This window comes from Schistocerca piceifrons, chromosome 2 (genome assembly GCF_021461385.2).
Source record: "Schistocerca piceifrons isolate TAMUIC-IGC-003096 chromosome 2, iqSchPice1.1, whole genome shotgun sequence".
NCBI lineage: Eukaryota > Metazoa > Arthropoda > Insecta > Orthoptera > Acrididae > Schistocerca > Schistocerca piceifrons.
This window is the reverse complement of record NC_060139.1, coordinates 946,023,308-946,042,319: the sequence shown is the minus strand read 5'-3', so window position 1 is coordinate 946,042,319 and position 19,012 is coordinate 946,023,308. Positions and strand designations below refer to the sequence as shown.

Here is a 19,012-nt window from a genome sequence, read left to right as displayed (position 1 = left end):
GCAGGGAAACCAATGAATTATGTGCAGAATGAGAATTGTTTGAGTGAAGATTTCTGTGCTCCATAGCTTGAAACTCTTTGCCTTTCTTCTTGCAACTGTGGAATTTGTTTTACATTGCACAACCAATTTCTTCCATTTTCATGGCTGAGAATCTTTATACAAGGTGCGGCTAGAAAAAACATTTATTTACAATTATTTACAATTTCATGTTATCTCCTTCAATGTACTCTCCTCCTCGGTCTCTACATCGCTCCATACGAATTTTCCACTGTTCATAGCAATGCTGCAGATCATTTTCGGTAAGTCCATACATTACTTCCGTTGCTTTTTCTTTTACTGCTTCAACAGTCTCAAATCTAGTTCCTTTCAAAGCTGACTTGACTTTAGGGAAAAGAAAAAAGTCACAGGGGGCCAAATCAGGTGAGTAGGGTGGATGATCTAAGATGGGAATGTTGTGTTTTGCCAAAAACGTCTTCACTGACAACGCGCTGTGAGCTGGGGCATTGTCTTGGTGAAGGATCCATGACTTTTTTCTCCACAAATCGTTCCATTTTCTCCGTACTCGCTCACGTAGGGTAGCCAGAACGCTAATGTAGTAATGCTGATTCACTGTTTGTCCCTCTGGTACCCAATCAATGTGCACAATCCCTTTGATGTCAAAAAAAACAATCATCATTGCCTTGAATTTCGATTTTGACATTCGTGCTTTTTTTTGTCGTGGAGAACCAGGAGTTTTCCAATGCATCGATTGGCGTTTAGTTTCGGGATCGTAAGTAAAAAACCACGATTCATCGCAAGTAATAACAGTTTGTAAGAAGGTGGGATCACTTTCAGTGTTTTCCAGGATGTCAGAACAAATCATTCTTCGACGTTCCTTCTGTTCAATTGTGAGACACTTTGGAACCATTTTTGAACACACTTTGTTCATGTTGAAACTTTCATGAAGAATCTGCCTAACACTTTCCTTGTCAACTCCTGTTAACTCAGACACTGCTCTGATTGTTAAACGGCGATCTTGTCGAACAAGTTTACCGATTTTTTCAATGTTTGCATCAGTTTTTGCTGACAATGGTCTGCCAGTGCGAGTGTCATCACTGGTGTCTTCGCGGCCATCTTTAAATCGTTTAAACCACTCAAACACTTGTGTTCGCGATAAACAATCATCGCCGTACACTTGTTGTAACATTACAAACGTTTCACTTGCAGATTTTCCTAGTTTGAAACAAAATTTGATGTTAACACGCTGTTCTTTCTGTACACTCGACATTTTCCGACGCACAGACAAAACGTCAACTACTTAAAAGAGACGCCACGGGCAGACTGAGTGCAGGAGGCAGATGAAACTCGAGCAGTAGGCGGAGCGAGAGTCATGTGACAGGCCATGCGACTTTCAGCCTTATTGCATTCGTTTTATTGTTTCACCAGTACTAGTCCGGTTTTTTCTAGCCACACCTCGTATAGCATCGAAGTTTAGTTTTGAAATTATCAAATATGGAAATGCTGTTCTCTGTGAACAAATACATTATACCAGGATCGTTAATACCAGTATTACACCATTCTATAAAGAAAGTTGCACATTCTGTCTTTCATTTGCTTATTTTGAATTTTCTGATACCTTCCAAAGGAAACTGACTGACAAAAAGTTGTCTTTATCACTGCAGTTCAGTGTAAAACTTCGAAGATTCTGAGTGATAGAAAAAATGGGTTTTTTTATAATCTGTGGAAGAATGTGGTGTTAATTAGTGATATGAGTATTTTACATTGGCTCAGTACTTTTTCTTCATCAGATGCAATTACGCACATAATTTGTTCCATATCTCTGATTTTGACTGCTGTTTAGTCAGACCTGAAATGTACTATTCCTAGATGTCCATTGCTCTACAGGGCATTTTCTAGCTGCACATATTTTGTTCAGAGTTGATAATCAGTTTGGGTATGATGGAAATGACAAGTACTTCTCACATTGTTATTGTCTGTTGCTTTCTTATGTACATTATTTCCATATTATTATGTTTTCTACATGTACATAAATATTACAAAAAATGTAAATGTTTTCAAAGTACAAAGGAATTTTAAACATTCTTCAGTTTTTGTTGGGAACTGAAATAGTAGAGGAAAACAGTTATTATTTGTAGAAAATGTGCATACTCATTTTATCTCAAATAATTACTGTCAATACATCTTACAGTTTATGAAATGTTTTGCTAGATAGTAGAAGTCTCTTAACTGTTAGCATGGAGCTGTGGTTTTTGGGTTCTGCATTTTTCCTTTTACTTGTAAAAGTTGAACTGTGTAAGGAAAGACACATGTTTGTGCAGAACTGCTACTACAGAGGTTAAGACTCAAGTAAGCATTTTATGTAATGGTAATGAAGTAATGTTCATTGTCTGTGGCATGTTATCTAATACTATTTATTGTATGCTGTTGCCAGTTAATGTTTGCTTCCCATTGTTTTTGTTATGAAATGATGTTTATTGTTCTCTGTCTGTGCTGTAGCTTCTCCAACCACTCCCAACAACGAGGGTGATCCTAATAACATGCGTAAGTATTCTTTCCTGTGCCGGGATGATGGTGTGCATGGTATTTGTGTTGCCTGTTTGTATGTGGAAATTTGTGTAGTTCGTTTGATCTTGTCTACAATCACTAATTTGTTTGGTACATTTTAAGAGATTCTGAAAATTATCTTGACAGTCTTTTGTAGCCTTATTCATAGTAAATTTCTTTTAGTGGGTCATACTTTTTGAACATATTTATGGGATTCAGTATCATCTGTTTAGATTACATGCAAGTACTCTTGTGAAAGCAAACAGCTGTAGACAGAACAGTCTGACAGAAAAGTTTATCATTCATGGTACCTGTTAATAGCATAGATACATGTGATACAAACTACCATTACTTTCAATCTGAAAAACAAAGATTCATCAATCAGTGGATGACACTGTAAATGAGAGGCGTTTAATTACAAAGAATGTTCCTATATTTGATTTAATTGCTCTTTGTTATATTTTACAGATTTCTCACTTAATTGTGTCAATTTTGTTTCAGCATTCATGCTGTGCTACACTCAAGATGACACTCACACAGAAGGTATTAGTCACTGTTTACTAAGTAGTTAAAACTGACGTAACCTCCTCTGTTGTTGAAAACCTTGATCCATGGCAGCCTTGCTTGTCTTCCATGTGGACCATTCCTTGCATGCTTATCCTTGGCTTTGGAGCTAGTGTTGCTTAATATATTACATCAATTGATTGAAAGATTTAATTAGTTGTTGTTTGGGGTATGTTTAAAATTTTGTAACATTTGATTCTGTTACAGGAGGAGAAGAATCTGTGCTGTCGTACGAGCCAGTACAACAGCTTCAGATACAGTACACGAGGCCTGTTATTATACTTGGTCCACTGAAAGACAGAGTGAACGATGATCTGATTTCAGAATTCCCTGATAAGTTTGGCAGCTGTGTGCCTCGTAAGTACTGAAGATGTAGCACTTCTTACTGTTTGATATTGTTAATGAAGGAAAGAAAATTAGGTTTTAACATCTCATTCACATCGGGGTCATTAGCACAAAATATCTCAAACAAATACATTAAAATGTTTACTTACTGGTTATAATTTCTATAAAGTAAAATCAGTCATAACTTCTAGCTTTGGTGAAATGTGCATCTAAATTTTTGTCTGTTTGTGAATGACTAGGTGTACATATTTAAAAGGTTGTCATGCTGTGTACCTGAAAACAAAGCTTTTATGGTTTGAAACTGAGTAATAAGAAAGTGGTGATTGGTGACCTTTTGACTAGAATGTCTGCTTTTGCAAAAACTTCAGAGGCACTTTTTTTAATGGCTTTTGCTTTTTTCTCATTTGGCTGTATTGCAACTGTCAAAAAATGATTGTTCCTGTTGAGGAGCAGCAGCATTTTTCCAACCAGTGTACGGAGAGCTTATCCGACTGAAGGTGTTTCTCGGCATTATTTTTCTTGTCCCTCCAAATCAATAATTACAAAACCGGCAGAATACTGGTTTTGACCTTTGGTTAGCATTCATAATTGTGTGTCTCATACTTGACAACACTACAGGTACTTTGTGTAGAAGTTTAAGTAGAACCAGAAATAACTCTATTCGTTGGGGAGACTTTCGGCATGGTTGAATTACATCAACAGGTTGTTTTGTCTGATTGTGAAGTGCAAAGTGCAGACACTGTGAACTGGCAGTCAGCCATGAGCGAGCATAAACAAACCACCAGACAGGAGAGCAACAGTGTGGGGAAACCATCCCTGCCTCCCTGTTGCAGGGCAGCAAGCCTGCACCCGCCTGTGTTTTTCTTTTTAGTGAAAGTGGAACTGGCTCTCGGTCATTCAGATTGCCAATCCCTTTTGGTGCTGTGAAGTTTGTAACCAAACTCGGAGGTGGACCAAGATAAGTCTTCTCACTCATTTCAAAATAAGAAAAGAAAACAATGCACAGTACAAAGCATTCAGTAACGGCTACCACACAATTGCTTGCTGAGCTTTGTAGTGCCCTACTGGTAATAGTATTTGATGAAACCATGGAACCACAGTCCAAAACATCCACCACCTAAAACTGCCATGTTAAAGTGTTCGCATTGTACCAACTTCTGAAATTATGCTAGCAGACAAACATAAACATTTCCTTGCCTCTGTACATGCAGTAATGATTCTAATCTTATCCTCATGATTCCTATGTGAGCAATATTTAAAGCCGATTCTTGAAACTTTCTCAGGATAGTCTGCATCTGGCTTCAAGAGTCTGGCAGTTTACTTTGATCAATATCTCTGACGCTCTCCCATGGATTAAAGAAACCTGTGACCAGTCATGCTGCCCTTCTGTATATATATTCAGTATTCCCTGTTAGTCCTATCTGACCGATTCCTACAGTGACTCATTAATGTTATAGTCCTTGGATACTACTTTTTTTTGTTTTGTTTTGTTTTGTTTTTCATTTTGTGAAGTGCAAAATTTTACGTTTCTGAACATTCAAAGCAAGTTGCCAATCTCTGCATCATGTTGGAGCCTTATCAAGATCTGACTGAATCTATATGCATCTTCTCTGAGATAGTACTTCATTATAGATAACTGCATCATCTGCAAAAAGCCTGATTTTACTATTGCCTGTGAGGTCATCAATATACAACATGAACAGCAAGGGTCCCACTGCACCTCCCCAGGGGCACACCCAAAGTTAGTTTTACATCTGATGATGACTCTCCATCCAAGATAACATGCTTTGTCCTCCCTACCAAAACATCCTCAATCCAGTCACAAATTTCACTAGATACCCCATATTATCATACTTTTGACAGTGATGCTGGTTGTCATTGAGGAGGTCACACTGTTAGAGATACCTCATTATGTCCCCTTCTTGTAGACAGGTGTAACCTGTGCCTTTTTCCAAGAACTGGGCACAATTTTTTGATCAAGGAATCTACAATAGATTATAGTTAGAAGAGGGGCTAACTCAGCCACATATTCAGTATAGAATCTGACAGGGATTCCATCAGGGTCTGGAGCTTTGTTCAGTTTTAACAATTTATCTGTTTCTCGACACCACTGGCATTAATACATATTTCATTCATCTTTCAGCTGTATGAGGATTAAATTGAAGCAATTCTCATGGGTTTTCCTTTGTAAAGGAGCATTTGAAAATGGATTAAGCATTTCAGCTTTTGCTTTGCTACCCTCGATTTCAGTTCCTGTTTCGTTCCCTAGGGACTGGACACTAACTTTGGTGCTACGAACAGTCTTTACATATGACCAGAATTTCTTTGGATTTTGTGAAATGTCATTTGACAATATTCTGCTACAGTAGTCACTGAAGTCATAATGCTCTCTTGACAGCTAAATGTGTTTCACTCAACATCTCTTTATCTTCAACCCTATGCTTTGTTTTACACCTGCTACACAGTAATCTCGTTTTCTTTAGAAGGTTCTTTACAGTGACCGTGTACCATGAAGGTTTCCTCCCATTATGAACTATTCTACGGAGTATATATCTAACCAGTGCATGATCAACTATTCTTTTAAGCTTGAGCCATAGTTTCTCTACGTGCTCCTGCCCTGTGCTGAAAGTTTCAAGTTTCTTATTGAGGTATGATCTTACTGATTTTTTATTTGGTTACTGAACACATATATCTTTCTGCTTGTTTTAGCTGCTCTCTGTACTTTAATAATTTTTGCTGACACAACTGTGTCATGGTCACTGATACCAGTTTCAATGTGGACATACTAAAAGATGTCAGGTTTATTTGTTGCCATGTCATGAGTGGGGTTCCTAACTATCTGTTCTAGATAGCTTTCAGAGAAGGCATTTAGTAAAGTTTCACAGGATGTCTTATCACACCCACCGCTAACAAAACTGTAATTTTCCCAGTTAATTGTTGGATGACTAAAGTCTCCACCCATGATTACGGTATGATTGGGGAAATTATGGACAAGTAAACTGAGGTTTTCTCTAAAGTTTTTGGCCATGTTAGGAGATTAGTCTGATGGGCAATAAAAGGATCCAATTATCATTTTATACCCATTCCTGATACTGACAGTACCTCATCTCCATTTCCCATTTTCCTCTGCTTTCAATATACACGTAAATTTTCCCCAAAAATCTCACTGGTTTTTGTAAGCACTTCAAACTCTGGCACTTTGTTACGAATGCTTCGACAATTTACTTCTAGGATTTTAATACTCACACCAGTGGGAGGCATTTCTTTCACTCTTACACCGATACCTTTGGGTTTCCTACAGCTATCATTTGGGTTGGATGGAGAGTCATCTTGTCTAAAATACCCTTGTGCATCCCACACACAATCAGCTACCTGAGTAGCAGCTTCTGATGTGTGGTGCTAACCTGAAATATTAAGTGGGACCCTACAGTTGTCAACCTTATGACCCAAGTCCAGGAAGTTGCAGTCTATTGCTTGTCGCAGAACCTTCAAAGCCTCTGGTTCAGTCCTTCCACTTGACACAGAACCAAAGGGTGACAATCAGTTCTGAGGACAATGCTGCAATTTGTGAGCTTCGTTGAAACTCCACACGCAAGGCCAGTGTTCTCAACCCTCTCCGCCAGTTGCTGGAATGACCCAAGAATGACCTCGGAGCTCAAACAACAGGCATCATTTGTTCCAATATGCACCACAATCAGCAGCTGGTTGCACTCTGTTCCCTCAATGACTACCAGAATAGCCTCTTAAACTTGCTGAAGGAGGCCCCCAGGCATACACACTGAGTGCACCTGGCATTCCCTTGCTGCCATTTCCCTAAGGGGTAACATCATCTGCTGTGCATTCAAACTGCTGACAATTAATAGACCCGTACACTTTTGCGTTCGCCTCCTACTGACATCAGACCAAACAGGTTTCCCCAAAACAGGTGAAGTGAGTCCCACCGGCTCAGTTTCAGTGAAAGACATGCGGGTTAGTACCAACACCCTGAGTCCTCCCTAGTCCCCATCTACCCTGTACGGGACACCTAGATCTACTATTGACACGTCACTCACACTTAAGTGGACAGGTAATGACAGATCCTGTACTTTCTGCAGAGGAGATAGGATCCACAGGAGAAGGCAGTACTTTGAGTATCTCTGGTACAGTTATCACAGGTAAGCAACTCTCGGGAGCTCTTTCAACACACCTATTCGCATAAGCTGCCAATTGTTTAACAGTTGTCAGAGCAATTTCCAGCTGCATACGAATGCCATCCAACTCGTGCCATGTTTGAGAACAGCATTCACAGTGGGCCTGCATTTTGGCTGTTGCAGTGTATCACAAGGCATTGAACAAATAACATTAAATTAAACCTGCTGGTTGTCGCACAATTTGTTGAGCTAAAAAGTTGCTAATTCCTTATAGGAATTGAAGCAGATACACAAAACAAGATTTCTATAAAGCAGCACAAAAACCTTTGGTAAAAATTACTAGTTTCCTAAAACACTGTTATTTTTAGTGTTAACAAACATGAAAATAGAGTTAATTTATGATAAATGCAGATAATATATAGGACTGTTCCTCTTTAAGGGAAAACTATATGTAACACAATATGTTAGTTAGAAAATAATCTGCTACAGTAACTAAATCACAAACAGTGATTTGTTAAAAGTTGCTCATAGATTATGCAAAGGACAATGGTAGCTTCCAAAAATTCTCAGAAACTGACGTTTATTTGTCCTGATATACAATGAAATTCATGTGTGATGTATACTTTGGCTGGAGGGTTGCAACTTTGTGAAGTGTCTCATAATGAGAATGAATTAAATTTGTATTGAATGTCGAAATAACTATAGCTGTGATGACTGTCTTTGTCTCCATGTGGTGTTTTTATTTTTTACACCATTGTGGCATTGGATTTTAAACTGTTGTTCTTGGGAATTAACAATGGGACTAAATATGCACTGAGAATTCTTCTTCATAACATTACATGTAATCCAATATTACCAAGGCGTGCTGTCACCTGACTCACTATATTACAAAAACCTTTTGATCAAGCAACATTTAAGTGACTTAAATTTAATTGTGATAATCTTTAATTCAAGGCATGCCTTACCAAGCTTTGATGCCCAGATTCTCCAGTGAATCCTGTAGTAGTGACAAGCAGTCATGCATGGGGTGTCTTGTCAGCAGGCCCAAGTAATAATTATTACCAATGAAGCTACCTGACATACTGTGGGAAACTCGGTCATTTTTTACACACATACACATTTTTGGAATCGTTATGTTTTCAAATGGTGAACTTCTCAGGTATCTTTTTTTTTTCTTCTTCCTCTCTCTTTTCTCATCCACATCTATATTTCACAAGCCACCGTACAGTGTGTGGTGGAGGGTACTAGTGTCACTTTTTTCCCCTTTTCCCGTTTCAGCCAGGAATGGTTCGCAGGAAGAACAATTTCTGGTAAGCCCCCATGTGAGCTTCACTCATTCTGATTTTACCTTCGTGGTTTTTCAATTCAATTTCAATAGCACTAGGCTTTGAGCTGCTATGTATAACTTACTTGTGTGGACAAGTTTCATAAAAAGTTAGTTTTCTGTTACATTGTGGTAGCAGACATTCTGCTAAGCAACATATAGATATGCACATGATGGCATTTTTGAATTCTGATAATTTTACTATAGTAGGGCAACAAAACATTAACTTATCCATATTGAATCGTGGCTCTTCTGACTGTGAGTTCACATTTTGGTACATCAGTATTGAATTGTTCTCTGATTTAATGATATAAAGTAATAACTGAAGGCTGACTCTGATAGACATTGGTGGATCTTGCTGAAACATTCTAAACAAAACGAGAATACTGATAAAAATTTTTCTGTTGCTTTTCACAACAGAGGTTTCATTGCTCCTTTTAAGTATTGCCACTCAACATTGTATTGTCTTAATTTGCAGACACGACAAGACCCAAACGAGAATATGAAGTGGATGGAAGGGACTATCACTTTGTGGCATCTAGAGAACAAATGGAACGTGACATCCAAAACCATTTATTCATAGAAGCTGGACAATACAATGATAATCTCTATGGCACATCAGTTGCCTCCGTGAAAGAAGTTGCTGAAAAGGTTTGTTCAAATAGTATTCCACATATGCATATTAACTGTGCCATTCACAATATGGGAGATTGTCAATATCAGTGTTGCAGTGTGAGTTTTTTCAGTTTCATTTTTTATAGTGTTCTTCAGAAATGCCATGTGTTCAGACTTTATTTCTTTAAACTCCACTGCACTTGATTTTGCAGTGTTATCTAGTTAATGCATTCAGTAAGTTTGCAACTACTCATGAATACGTATTTTTATATTTGTAAAGCCCTAGCAATCCACAGTTAGACATCTAAGTGATACAACGTATCAGTTCATGCAATTAAGACAGTTATTATGAATACCAGTATATGTAAAAAGATAATAATATAATTCTGATTGCCTTTGGAGAGCAAAAAATCATCAGTGAGTTGACTCCTCTGCTAATTTTTTAACAGGGAAAGCACTGCATCCTGGATGTAAGTGGAAATGCAATCAAGAGGTTACAAGTTGCTCAGCTCTTCCCCATTGCCATTTTCATTAAACCAAAGTCCGTGGAATCCATCATGTAAGTATTTCGTCAAATATCAGTTTAGTTACATCAGGCCAAGTAAGTGAACTGTAACTAGCCATATATACAAAATATTGTTCTATGACATAGCATGTAAATTTACATTTAGAAAGTGATCAGTTACTTTTTTAACTGACATACTCATATTCAAAGATCAGTTTCATGAAAATGAAGCTGGTTACAATTCTTAAATGTATGCGGTCTAGACAGAAGACAAAATTTGTTGTGCAGCCATTGATAATGGATTTTCTCCAAAAAAGACAGTATGTTAATTTTTGCAAAGGTCTATAAAAGTTTGATACATTTCAGTATTTTAAACTGTAATGTAGAAGAAAATCTGTTCAAAAGGCTAAAAAGTCGTCTATCCATTTTGTTGCTGGCTGCTATGCAACACTTTGTCTTAAAAGCAAGGCAAGCTGTGTGTTTTGTCCATCATCTTTTAATTACTATTTAGGTTAATTTCAAATACTACTTTTTTGTTTAATCTTTGAAATGTGGATATTATTCTGTTCTTCCATCTAACCACATTATGGATTACCAAAGCCCAGGATTTCCTTCACACTGATGCTTGTTGTCTTTATATTTCTTTTATTTATGCATAGTACTTGTAAGGATTATTTGCATTTAAGTACATTGAGAATTCTTCATTTATAACTTGTTTTTGTATGGCATCGGTGTGCAAAACCAGAAATCTCTGCTACAAGAAACTATAGTGGTGTAGAGTCATGCAAAATGAAATTTGTTCTATGAAATTATATAACTGAGACAAGATTCACAAATACATCAGTCTATTACTGTACTTACTTTATCAAGGATTTCAGATCTATTGAATTTATTTCATCTCATTTAATGTATTTATTATGTGCCAGATACCTTTCCCAAGGGTCGTTCCACACATTTTCTGTTTTTTGGGCAGATACGTGTAATTTCATTTTTGCAGTGTGTTGATGGAATCAACCGAAACAAATAATGCTTGTCCTGTGTTTCATGTAATGCCCATTGTCAACAAAAAACATTGGCTTGTTACTCATTTTAACCAAAATGTTATTTGAATTTAAATTATACATGACAGCAGATAGACAGTGGTCCAAATTTAGTCTAGTGTGATGCTTGTTTTAACAATAAGTGTTTATCAGGCCAACAAAAGTCTAACAACCATTTATATTCAAGGTAGCAACAAAGCGACACTTCTACATAATGATAACAAACTGTGAGATGGTGCAAGTAGACTTAAGGAAATTGAAACACCAAGCCATTATAAATGAAAACCTTTTGAAAGTTATGCTGTACTGTCTTGGTTCACTACATCTAGAGGGCTTATTTTTGAAGTGTAATGTGGTTTATAACAAAAATTAACACCAAAAAATCGGTTAGCATTTGTTTTCTACTTCTTCCTTGCCCGACTTTGCCAGTCTTGTATGTTGCTCAGCACATTGCTCTCTGTTATTGCCATGCAGCAGCACAACTAATGCACCTGATAACCGTTAGGACAGATAGTTGGTATTCCGGTATGGTGCCCTCTAGTAAATTGTGAATAGTTCAGCTAATGGGCTACAAATAAAACTAAATCCACTGGTATCCTTTTTTCGGTTGTTTCTGGTAGTTTCAACCACTGAATTTGGATTAAATACAGTAGCTGAAAGTAGTTTGTGCCCTGTTTGTTGATATTTAATTCATGATAATTATAAATACTTAAACTTTGATTTTTGCTCCTCTAGGGAGATGAATAAGAGGATGACAGAAGAACAAGCCAAGAAAACATATGAGCGTGCAATGAAAATGGAACAAGAGTTTGGAGAGTATTTTACAGGTAATTTATCCATGTTTCCCCTATTTTTCAGTACTGAATCAATATTTGATGAGAGTGCTATATACTGTGTTTGACTGAAATTATTGTTGTTAGAGAAAAGGTAATAGCACCTTGTGTGTTCATAAGAAGGTACATACCTAAAGCCTATAATAATAATTTTCTGCCAGATACCCACTGGTGAAAGTTTTATCAGAAAATCCTAGGAATACCTGGTCATGTGTAAAGTCAATGAATAATCCAAACCATCTGTGCAATCTGTTGCGGATCCTTCTGGTTCAAAACTGAAGGTAGAGACAGAAAGCAGAATTTTTAAATTACACATTTAAAAATGTATTCACACAATAGGATACTACTGTACCAGTGCTTGACTACCCTACACACGAATGAGTGAGACAAGATTGAAAAACAGTTAAGACACTATAAAGTGAACAAGGCACCAGACACTGATGGAATTTCAGTTAGATTTTACATTGAATATGCTATGGAATTACCCACTTTCCTAGCCCGTATTTACCAAGAATCTCTTGCACAGTGAATAGTCCTATGTGATTGGAAAAGAGTCTCCCATGTTTGTGAAAAGGGTAATAGATTGGATGCACATAATTAGCAACCAGTATCGCTGATGTCTGTCTGTAACAGGATCCTTGAGTGTATTCTAATCTCAACCATTTTGAAATTCCTGGAGCTGTCAAAGAGATCAGCACTTATTCAAGGGGAAAAAAAAGGAAAAAGAAGAAACTCATGTGAAACAACTTGCTTCATTCATACATGACATCTTGCACACAACATATGACAGTGAACAGATAGGTTCCATCTATCTAGAATTCTGTAAGGTGTATAATCATGTTTTTCCAAGTATGTGATCAGCTTGAGAAATATTTGACTAATACAAAGGAGGTTCGATAAGTCTGGAATTAAACACAAAAAAAAGGTTGTTTCATAAACAACTCACCTTATTCTCAACATAGTCTTCATTGAGGGAGATACATTTGGTCCAGTGATCTTCCAGCTTATTCATCCCATTGGAAAAATAGGTTCCATCACAATTTGCAAAATACTTGCTGACCGCAACTATAACATCCTCATTTGACGAAAATTTCTTCCCAGCAATCCAAAGTTTCAAGTGGGGGAACAGGAAGAAGTCACTTGGGGCTAAGTCTGTTGAATAGGGCACATGAGGAACCAGTTCCAAGCCCAATCATGCTCTTTGCTGTTATTATTGTTGATGTTTCATAAACAGTCACAAATCTGTGCAAAAAGTTTTGCAGATTGCGGTTAAAGATTGCCAGAGATGATGCACTTTTTGTCATCTTGTGAGAACTGCAGCACCCACCTTGTACACAGCTTCTTCATAGCCAAATCTCTGTGCAATATATTGTGCACTCTCTCAGTTGAGATACTTACAGTCTTGGAAATCTCACAGATTTTTGTTTGGTGGTCTTGCATTACCGTATCATGGATTTTGCCTTTGGTATCCTTAGTGGTGTCTTTGGTATTCTTAGTGGTGACTTCACTTGGACGTTCGGAGTATGCTTCTTCTTTGGTGCTTGTCCATCTATGTTTAAACTCACTGAACTAAAAGTAAATGCAAAATGGGATTTTCACTCTGCAGCATTGTGTGTGCCGATATGAAACTTCCTGGCAGATTAAAACTGTGTGTCGGACCGAGACTCAAACTTGGAACCTTTGCCTTTCGCGGGCAAGTGCTCTACCAACTGAACTACCAAAGCATGACTCATGACCCATCCTCACAGCTTCAAATCTGCCAGTACCTCGTCTCCTACCTTCCAAGCTTCACAGAAGCTCTTCTGTGAACCTTGCAGAACTAGTAAGTAAATGGTCTTCAATGATGATTCAGCATGAACTTCATCCATTTCTGTTTTGATTTTTTGCAGTAGTCAGACCCTTCAAATGAAAATGTTTAATAACAACATAAAACTCAGTGTTCTTCATTTTTCAGTGACAGTCAACACACTGACCAACTCCGACAGCTGTCAACAATGAACTGTACGTGGCACAGAGTTGGAATTCTTTATATGATTCATGGAGTAATCAAGCTTACGAACTATGAAGGAATAACAAAAATGTTCCATTCTTTCATGGAAATTTATCAGACTTACCAAACCACGCTTGTAGAAGCCAGTACATTACATTGGAAGGTGAATGTTCCGCAGAAATGAAAGTAACATCAGGTGTGCCCCAAGGAAGCATAATACAGCCTCCAATGATTTCAGTCTTTGTAATTAACCAATCAGATATGATCAGCAGCGGTCTAAGATGCTGACAATGCTGTTGTGTGCAGGAAAGGTGCATGATCTTACGGAATTGCAGAAAGAATTGGACAAAATTTTCACTCGGTTTAATGAATGCCAGCTCTCTTTAAATGTGAATAAACATAAGGTACAAAGAGAAAGAACCGTGTAATATTTAATAATATTATTAGTGGTGAACAAGAAGCATCTCACGGAGTATAAGTATTTAAGGGTGATACTAGCTGTATGAAATGGTACGATCACATAGAATCAGTATGGGAGAGAGCATATGGAAGAGTTAGATTGTTACAATGGTTGGCCACTTGGGCTGCTAAGATGAGAGGGGTGCAAGTGTAAAATTTGTACCCAAAATATATCACAATCAGGAGCGAAAACAACCCATTTCCATGTTCACTAGATTTGTATTTATTTTTAGAGATCTTACAAGAGCCCAAGGAAGGAAAGAAAGGGGGAGGAGTGTCAAATGTCTGTAGTTTGTGTGGAAAAATGTTCTCAAACTGGCCCTTTGTTGGTAAGACAAGAGACTGAATGAATTCAGAGATGCTCTACTAGGATTGTAACATGTTGGTGTAGCCCATAAGAAAATGTAATAAAAATGCTCAAGGAAGTCGAATGAGAGTCCTTAGAAGACAGACAATTTAGTCCTCGCAAAAGCACCATTGGTGGGTAAATTTGGAGAACCTGTGTTTGAAGGAGACTTTGCAAACACGGTGATGCCATCAACATATATCTCAGGTACAGATCATCAGAAAAATATAAGACTTAGGACTTCTGCATAAGCATGTAGACAGACATTTTTTCCCTTGTGCAGTATGTGAAAGCATTAGGAAAGAAAATTGACAAAATTGGTATGATGTAATTTATGCCACGTATTGTATACAGTCTTTCTCTACAATATAAAGTTGTTGTTCCTTCATTTTCAGCTGTAGTCCAGGGTGACACTCCTGAGGACATATACATGAAGGTGAAGGAAGTGATTGAGGAGCAGTCCGGACCGAGCATCTGGGTTCCATCGAAGGACCAACTGTGACGGTCTGCGTGGACCATGCCCGCCCGCCGCTAGATGCGGCTGGCCCGCGTGGCGTAGTGTCTGAAGAGACCGTGGCCTGTCCACATGCCCAAACACACAAACACAATGCGACGGAGTGTTCCGTAGTGATGTCCCACGATCCGATGTGTCGCAAGGAGATTTGCGTGTTATTATCAGTTTTGTGTAGAGCTTGTTGTTTGTTCTTGTATCACTTAACTTGTTATGTGATTGTGCAATTTGTGTGTCAAAGATCCTTTTCAATTTTAACACATGGAATCTGACTAACCACAAAATAGAGTAATAATCTGATCTGAAATGTACACCGAGTCCTCGTTATTCGGAGTTTTGAGGCTTTGATTTGTAACTCGCATTGTATTGGCAATAAAATTTTATTCGAGGTAGGTGGTGTCGAAGGCAGTGTTCGACTGTATGCTGGCTTGCTCTGGACAGAAGCTCTGATATTAGTGGAACTCGTGTTATTAGACTGTGGATGGCTCATCTGATAACAGATTGTGTTTCCGGTTCTGCTAGATGCTGCGCTGTGGTGGTGATCTGTGGGAGTGGTCTGGGAGCTGAGCACGAGGCAGTGATTTGGGATAATATGGCCGAATTGAAATAGTTGTTTTTAAGAATATGACGATGCCCAAGTTTCTAAAGTTTCACCCTGTGTGTTGTGAAGCAAGTTAAATTATTTTTCAGGCAGAACTTGAACTGTGTATAGTGTGAAATCTTCATTGGACTGTGTACAGTCGTGGGGTTAAAAAGACTCAGTTTTTGTAAATGACTGACAATTTGGAAAGTGTCTTTGCTGGCACTCTAGAGATCTGATTTTTACTAAACAATACAGAAATCTCAGTTACTGCATATTATTTCCCTCTGTGTAAAGTGTGTTGCATTAAATGGAGAGAATATAGGTAAAAAGGTAGTACTCACCAGAATGAGGGTTCACAGTTGAGCCAAAAACATGAAAAAGTGGATGCTGTAACACTAGCATTTGGAATGAGAGGAGTTACAAAGTGGGAGAAAATAAAAGGTGTAGGGAAATGAATGAAAGGAGGTGGCTTTATCCAGTCTTTCCATTAAATAGCAGGTCATGGATAAAGCAGTTAAGGAATGAAGTAGTATATGATGAGAAGAGGCATTTTGGGACAGGAGAAATGCTACAGAATGGAAAGAGAGAGTAAAAAGTCAAGGTAAAATTAGGATACAAACAGGAGATAGAACCATGAGGAAAGGGTAGACAGCTTGCAGAAACAATATGATGGACAAAGGTGTCTGTGCAATTGCAGGCCTTGAGTATTCAGTCAGTAAAATTGACACTTTGATCTGTTTAGATGCATTGCAGAGCTCCTGCTGAAATAACGTATTTATTGTACCTGTGCCTATTTATGCTATGGGTTTTACTGTTAGTGACACTGCTTGCATCTGTTGCGGCAGGTAACATGAATGGCTTTTAAGATGTGCATGGGTAGTGTGCAAACATCTCATCTATCAATCATTGTGGAAGACATGACATGAGAAAGTGGTCATAAAGACGTAGGTTTTATAACTGCAAAGAAAGAGCAGGAATTGGAAATTGATGAGGCATAAGAATGCCACCTGACTGTTCATTCATTTACCATTTACACTCAAGATATTCTCTTTCTGCTCTCTTACACACGACTCAGTCCTCCTGTAGAGTTTTTGTGTCTGTGTTTGCTCAGTGCTTACATATTTTATTTTCCTCCACCTTTTTGCTCTCTGAATACAGAGACAGGAGCAGTTTAGGTTTCTATATTCCCTCTCATGTTTTTGTTGGCTGAACTGTGATACCTATTCTTGCTGAGTACATCAATTTCATTGAGCTGTACTCAAGTTTTCTATTTATCAAATGGGCTGCAAATGCCCATAATCCAAAGATAAGAAGGAAAGCGTCCTGGTTTCCTCCATGAAGAATTAGAGGTGTAGTTTAAGAAGAATTTACTACATATGAATAATGATATAATCTGATTGCCATGTTTCAATTTTTATATAGCAATTTAACATTCTTATTACCTGAATTTGAAGATGGTCATGTTTAAAAAAATATGCAGTTTGTTACTAGGTCTTTATTTATTGAGAACTGGTGCCGAAGACATATTCAGAGCTTGTAGTTTGAACACAACATGAATGTACATAACACTCTGTTTATTGGGATGCTGTATTAAGTGAAAAGTCCTTAGGGGCGTAATGGTGGCTAATATTAAACTCCTTGTTTTGTTTTTAATCGTGTAAACCTGCTAACAAGTTGTTAATGCTGAAGCAGTATGGAAGCACAGCCTGCAAGGCACATATGATGTACTGATGGGAAATTCTTAGATATGATATGATGACAATGCATAAATAATGCATTTTCTGTACACTTTTGTGTGTTGTTATTTCTACAATTTTCTGATTTTATTATGTCCTAATGTTCTCTCTTTTGACATTTTGCAATGATGTCAGTCTTTACTCTATTTCTCTTTTCTGTAAACTCACTTCTTTTCTAGCTTTTTTCTTTTATTAGTTAGAGTGGCCTCTATATTTAAATTGCTGTGCCTGAATGTTCTTTTAAATGATGTTTTATCTCTCTTAAATTTTTGAAACTAACTGTCTGCAATTCATTATGGTGTTTTAACATGGCAGATAATGCTTGTAATTCTGAGGCCACAGTTTTCGTAATTAACTTGTTGATGTGTTACTCATTTGTACAATTCATGTTTTAATTCAATGGCTGACATACTCAGTAAGTTCTACTCTCTAAGCAACTGTAGCTTACTATTAAGTGTGTTGGCTGGTACAAGTAAACAGATCAGATGACAATGTGCATGGCTTTTACATATTAACACTGTTTATAATAAAACTTCTATCCATTGACTGCAGTTGTGTAAAAGTGTTGTTGAATTATTATTGTATACAAAAAGTACTGCCCATTTCATTGCAGTGTAAATAAAGTTGAGTCCCCATAACTTTGGTTACTTACAGTTATTTCTTATTGGTCTCCTTTACTGTGTAAACCATTGAAAAAAGGTGTTAACCATGTTATTACCAAAGCAAGAATACATCCAACATATGACACATGAAAAGAGATTTATGTTCCAAAAGCAAAATATTTATATGGAAGATAATTTACCACAATAAGCACAGACAAAAACAACATCCATTTTGTAAAACAATAAACTGGTAGCCAAGATTGCAGGAATTATTTTTATTCCATGATTACCGGTTTCGGCAAAACTAAAACCGCCATCATCGGATCTAGGGAGGACAGAAAACACTATAAAAGTGCGTATGGATTCCACTTATATAACATCTATACATATAAATTAAGTTACATACCTTGGGACACGTACAGGTTGCAACATCAAGGCAAACAATGGTGGTATTAATAGTTGCCTATAACATGCAGGTCTTACAGAATTGTCATAAGTAGCACATAGGTGTCCAAGAGATATGACACTATAATTGTTAAGTGTCTCCATCACATACAAGCACAAGCTAGGTACTACCACAACTCCGGCTCTGTAATCATGGAATAAAAAGAATTCCTGCGATCTTGGCTACCAGTTTATTGTTTTACAAGCATCTAGATCCCTCCCACACGAGCACAATGTGCTCCCTACAACATCCATTTTGAGTCATTTTCATACATTTCTCAAAAATTATTCCAAGATGAATCATGTCATAAAAAGTTTCCAAAAAGTTGTTGGCTCAGAGTGATTAAGATAATAATAAGTTGAGTTAATGAATTCTTTTCTAACATATTGTTATGAGTTGGCTATGTTCATTGTAGGGTAAGTCTTTCTGGGAACCCAGGT

General features: G+C 37.5%; 1 protein-coding gene across 3 annotated transcripts in view; it reads left to right on the top strand.

The window, feature by feature from the left end:
• Positions 1-18,163, top strand: part of LOC124772611 (disks large 1 tumor suppressor protein) — a 921,529-nt gene extending 903,366 nt beyond the window's left edge. For 2 of the 3 annotated variants that reach the window (XM_047249335.1, XM_047249336.1), the window contains 7 exons: positions 2,497-2,541; positions 3,046-3,087; positions 3,316-3,465; positions 9,386-9,558; positions 9,972-10,081; positions 11,803-11,894; positions 15,091-18,163. In XM_047249335.1, the coding sequence (XP_047105291.1) occupies positions 2,497-2,541; positions 3,046-3,087; positions 3,316-3,465; positions 9,386-9,558; positions 9,972-10,081; positions 11,803-11,894; positions 15,091-15,197 (719 nt within the window). In that variant the 3' untranslated portion in view covers positions 15,198-18,163. The remainder of the gene's footprint in view (positions 1-2,496; positions 2,542-3,045; positions 3,088-3,315; positions 3,466-9,385; positions 9,559-9,971; positions 10,082-11,802; positions 11,895-15,090) is intronic. The other variant, XM_047249337.1, reaches the window with a different exon arrangement.
• Positions 18,164-19,012: the final 849 nt, after the last annotated feature.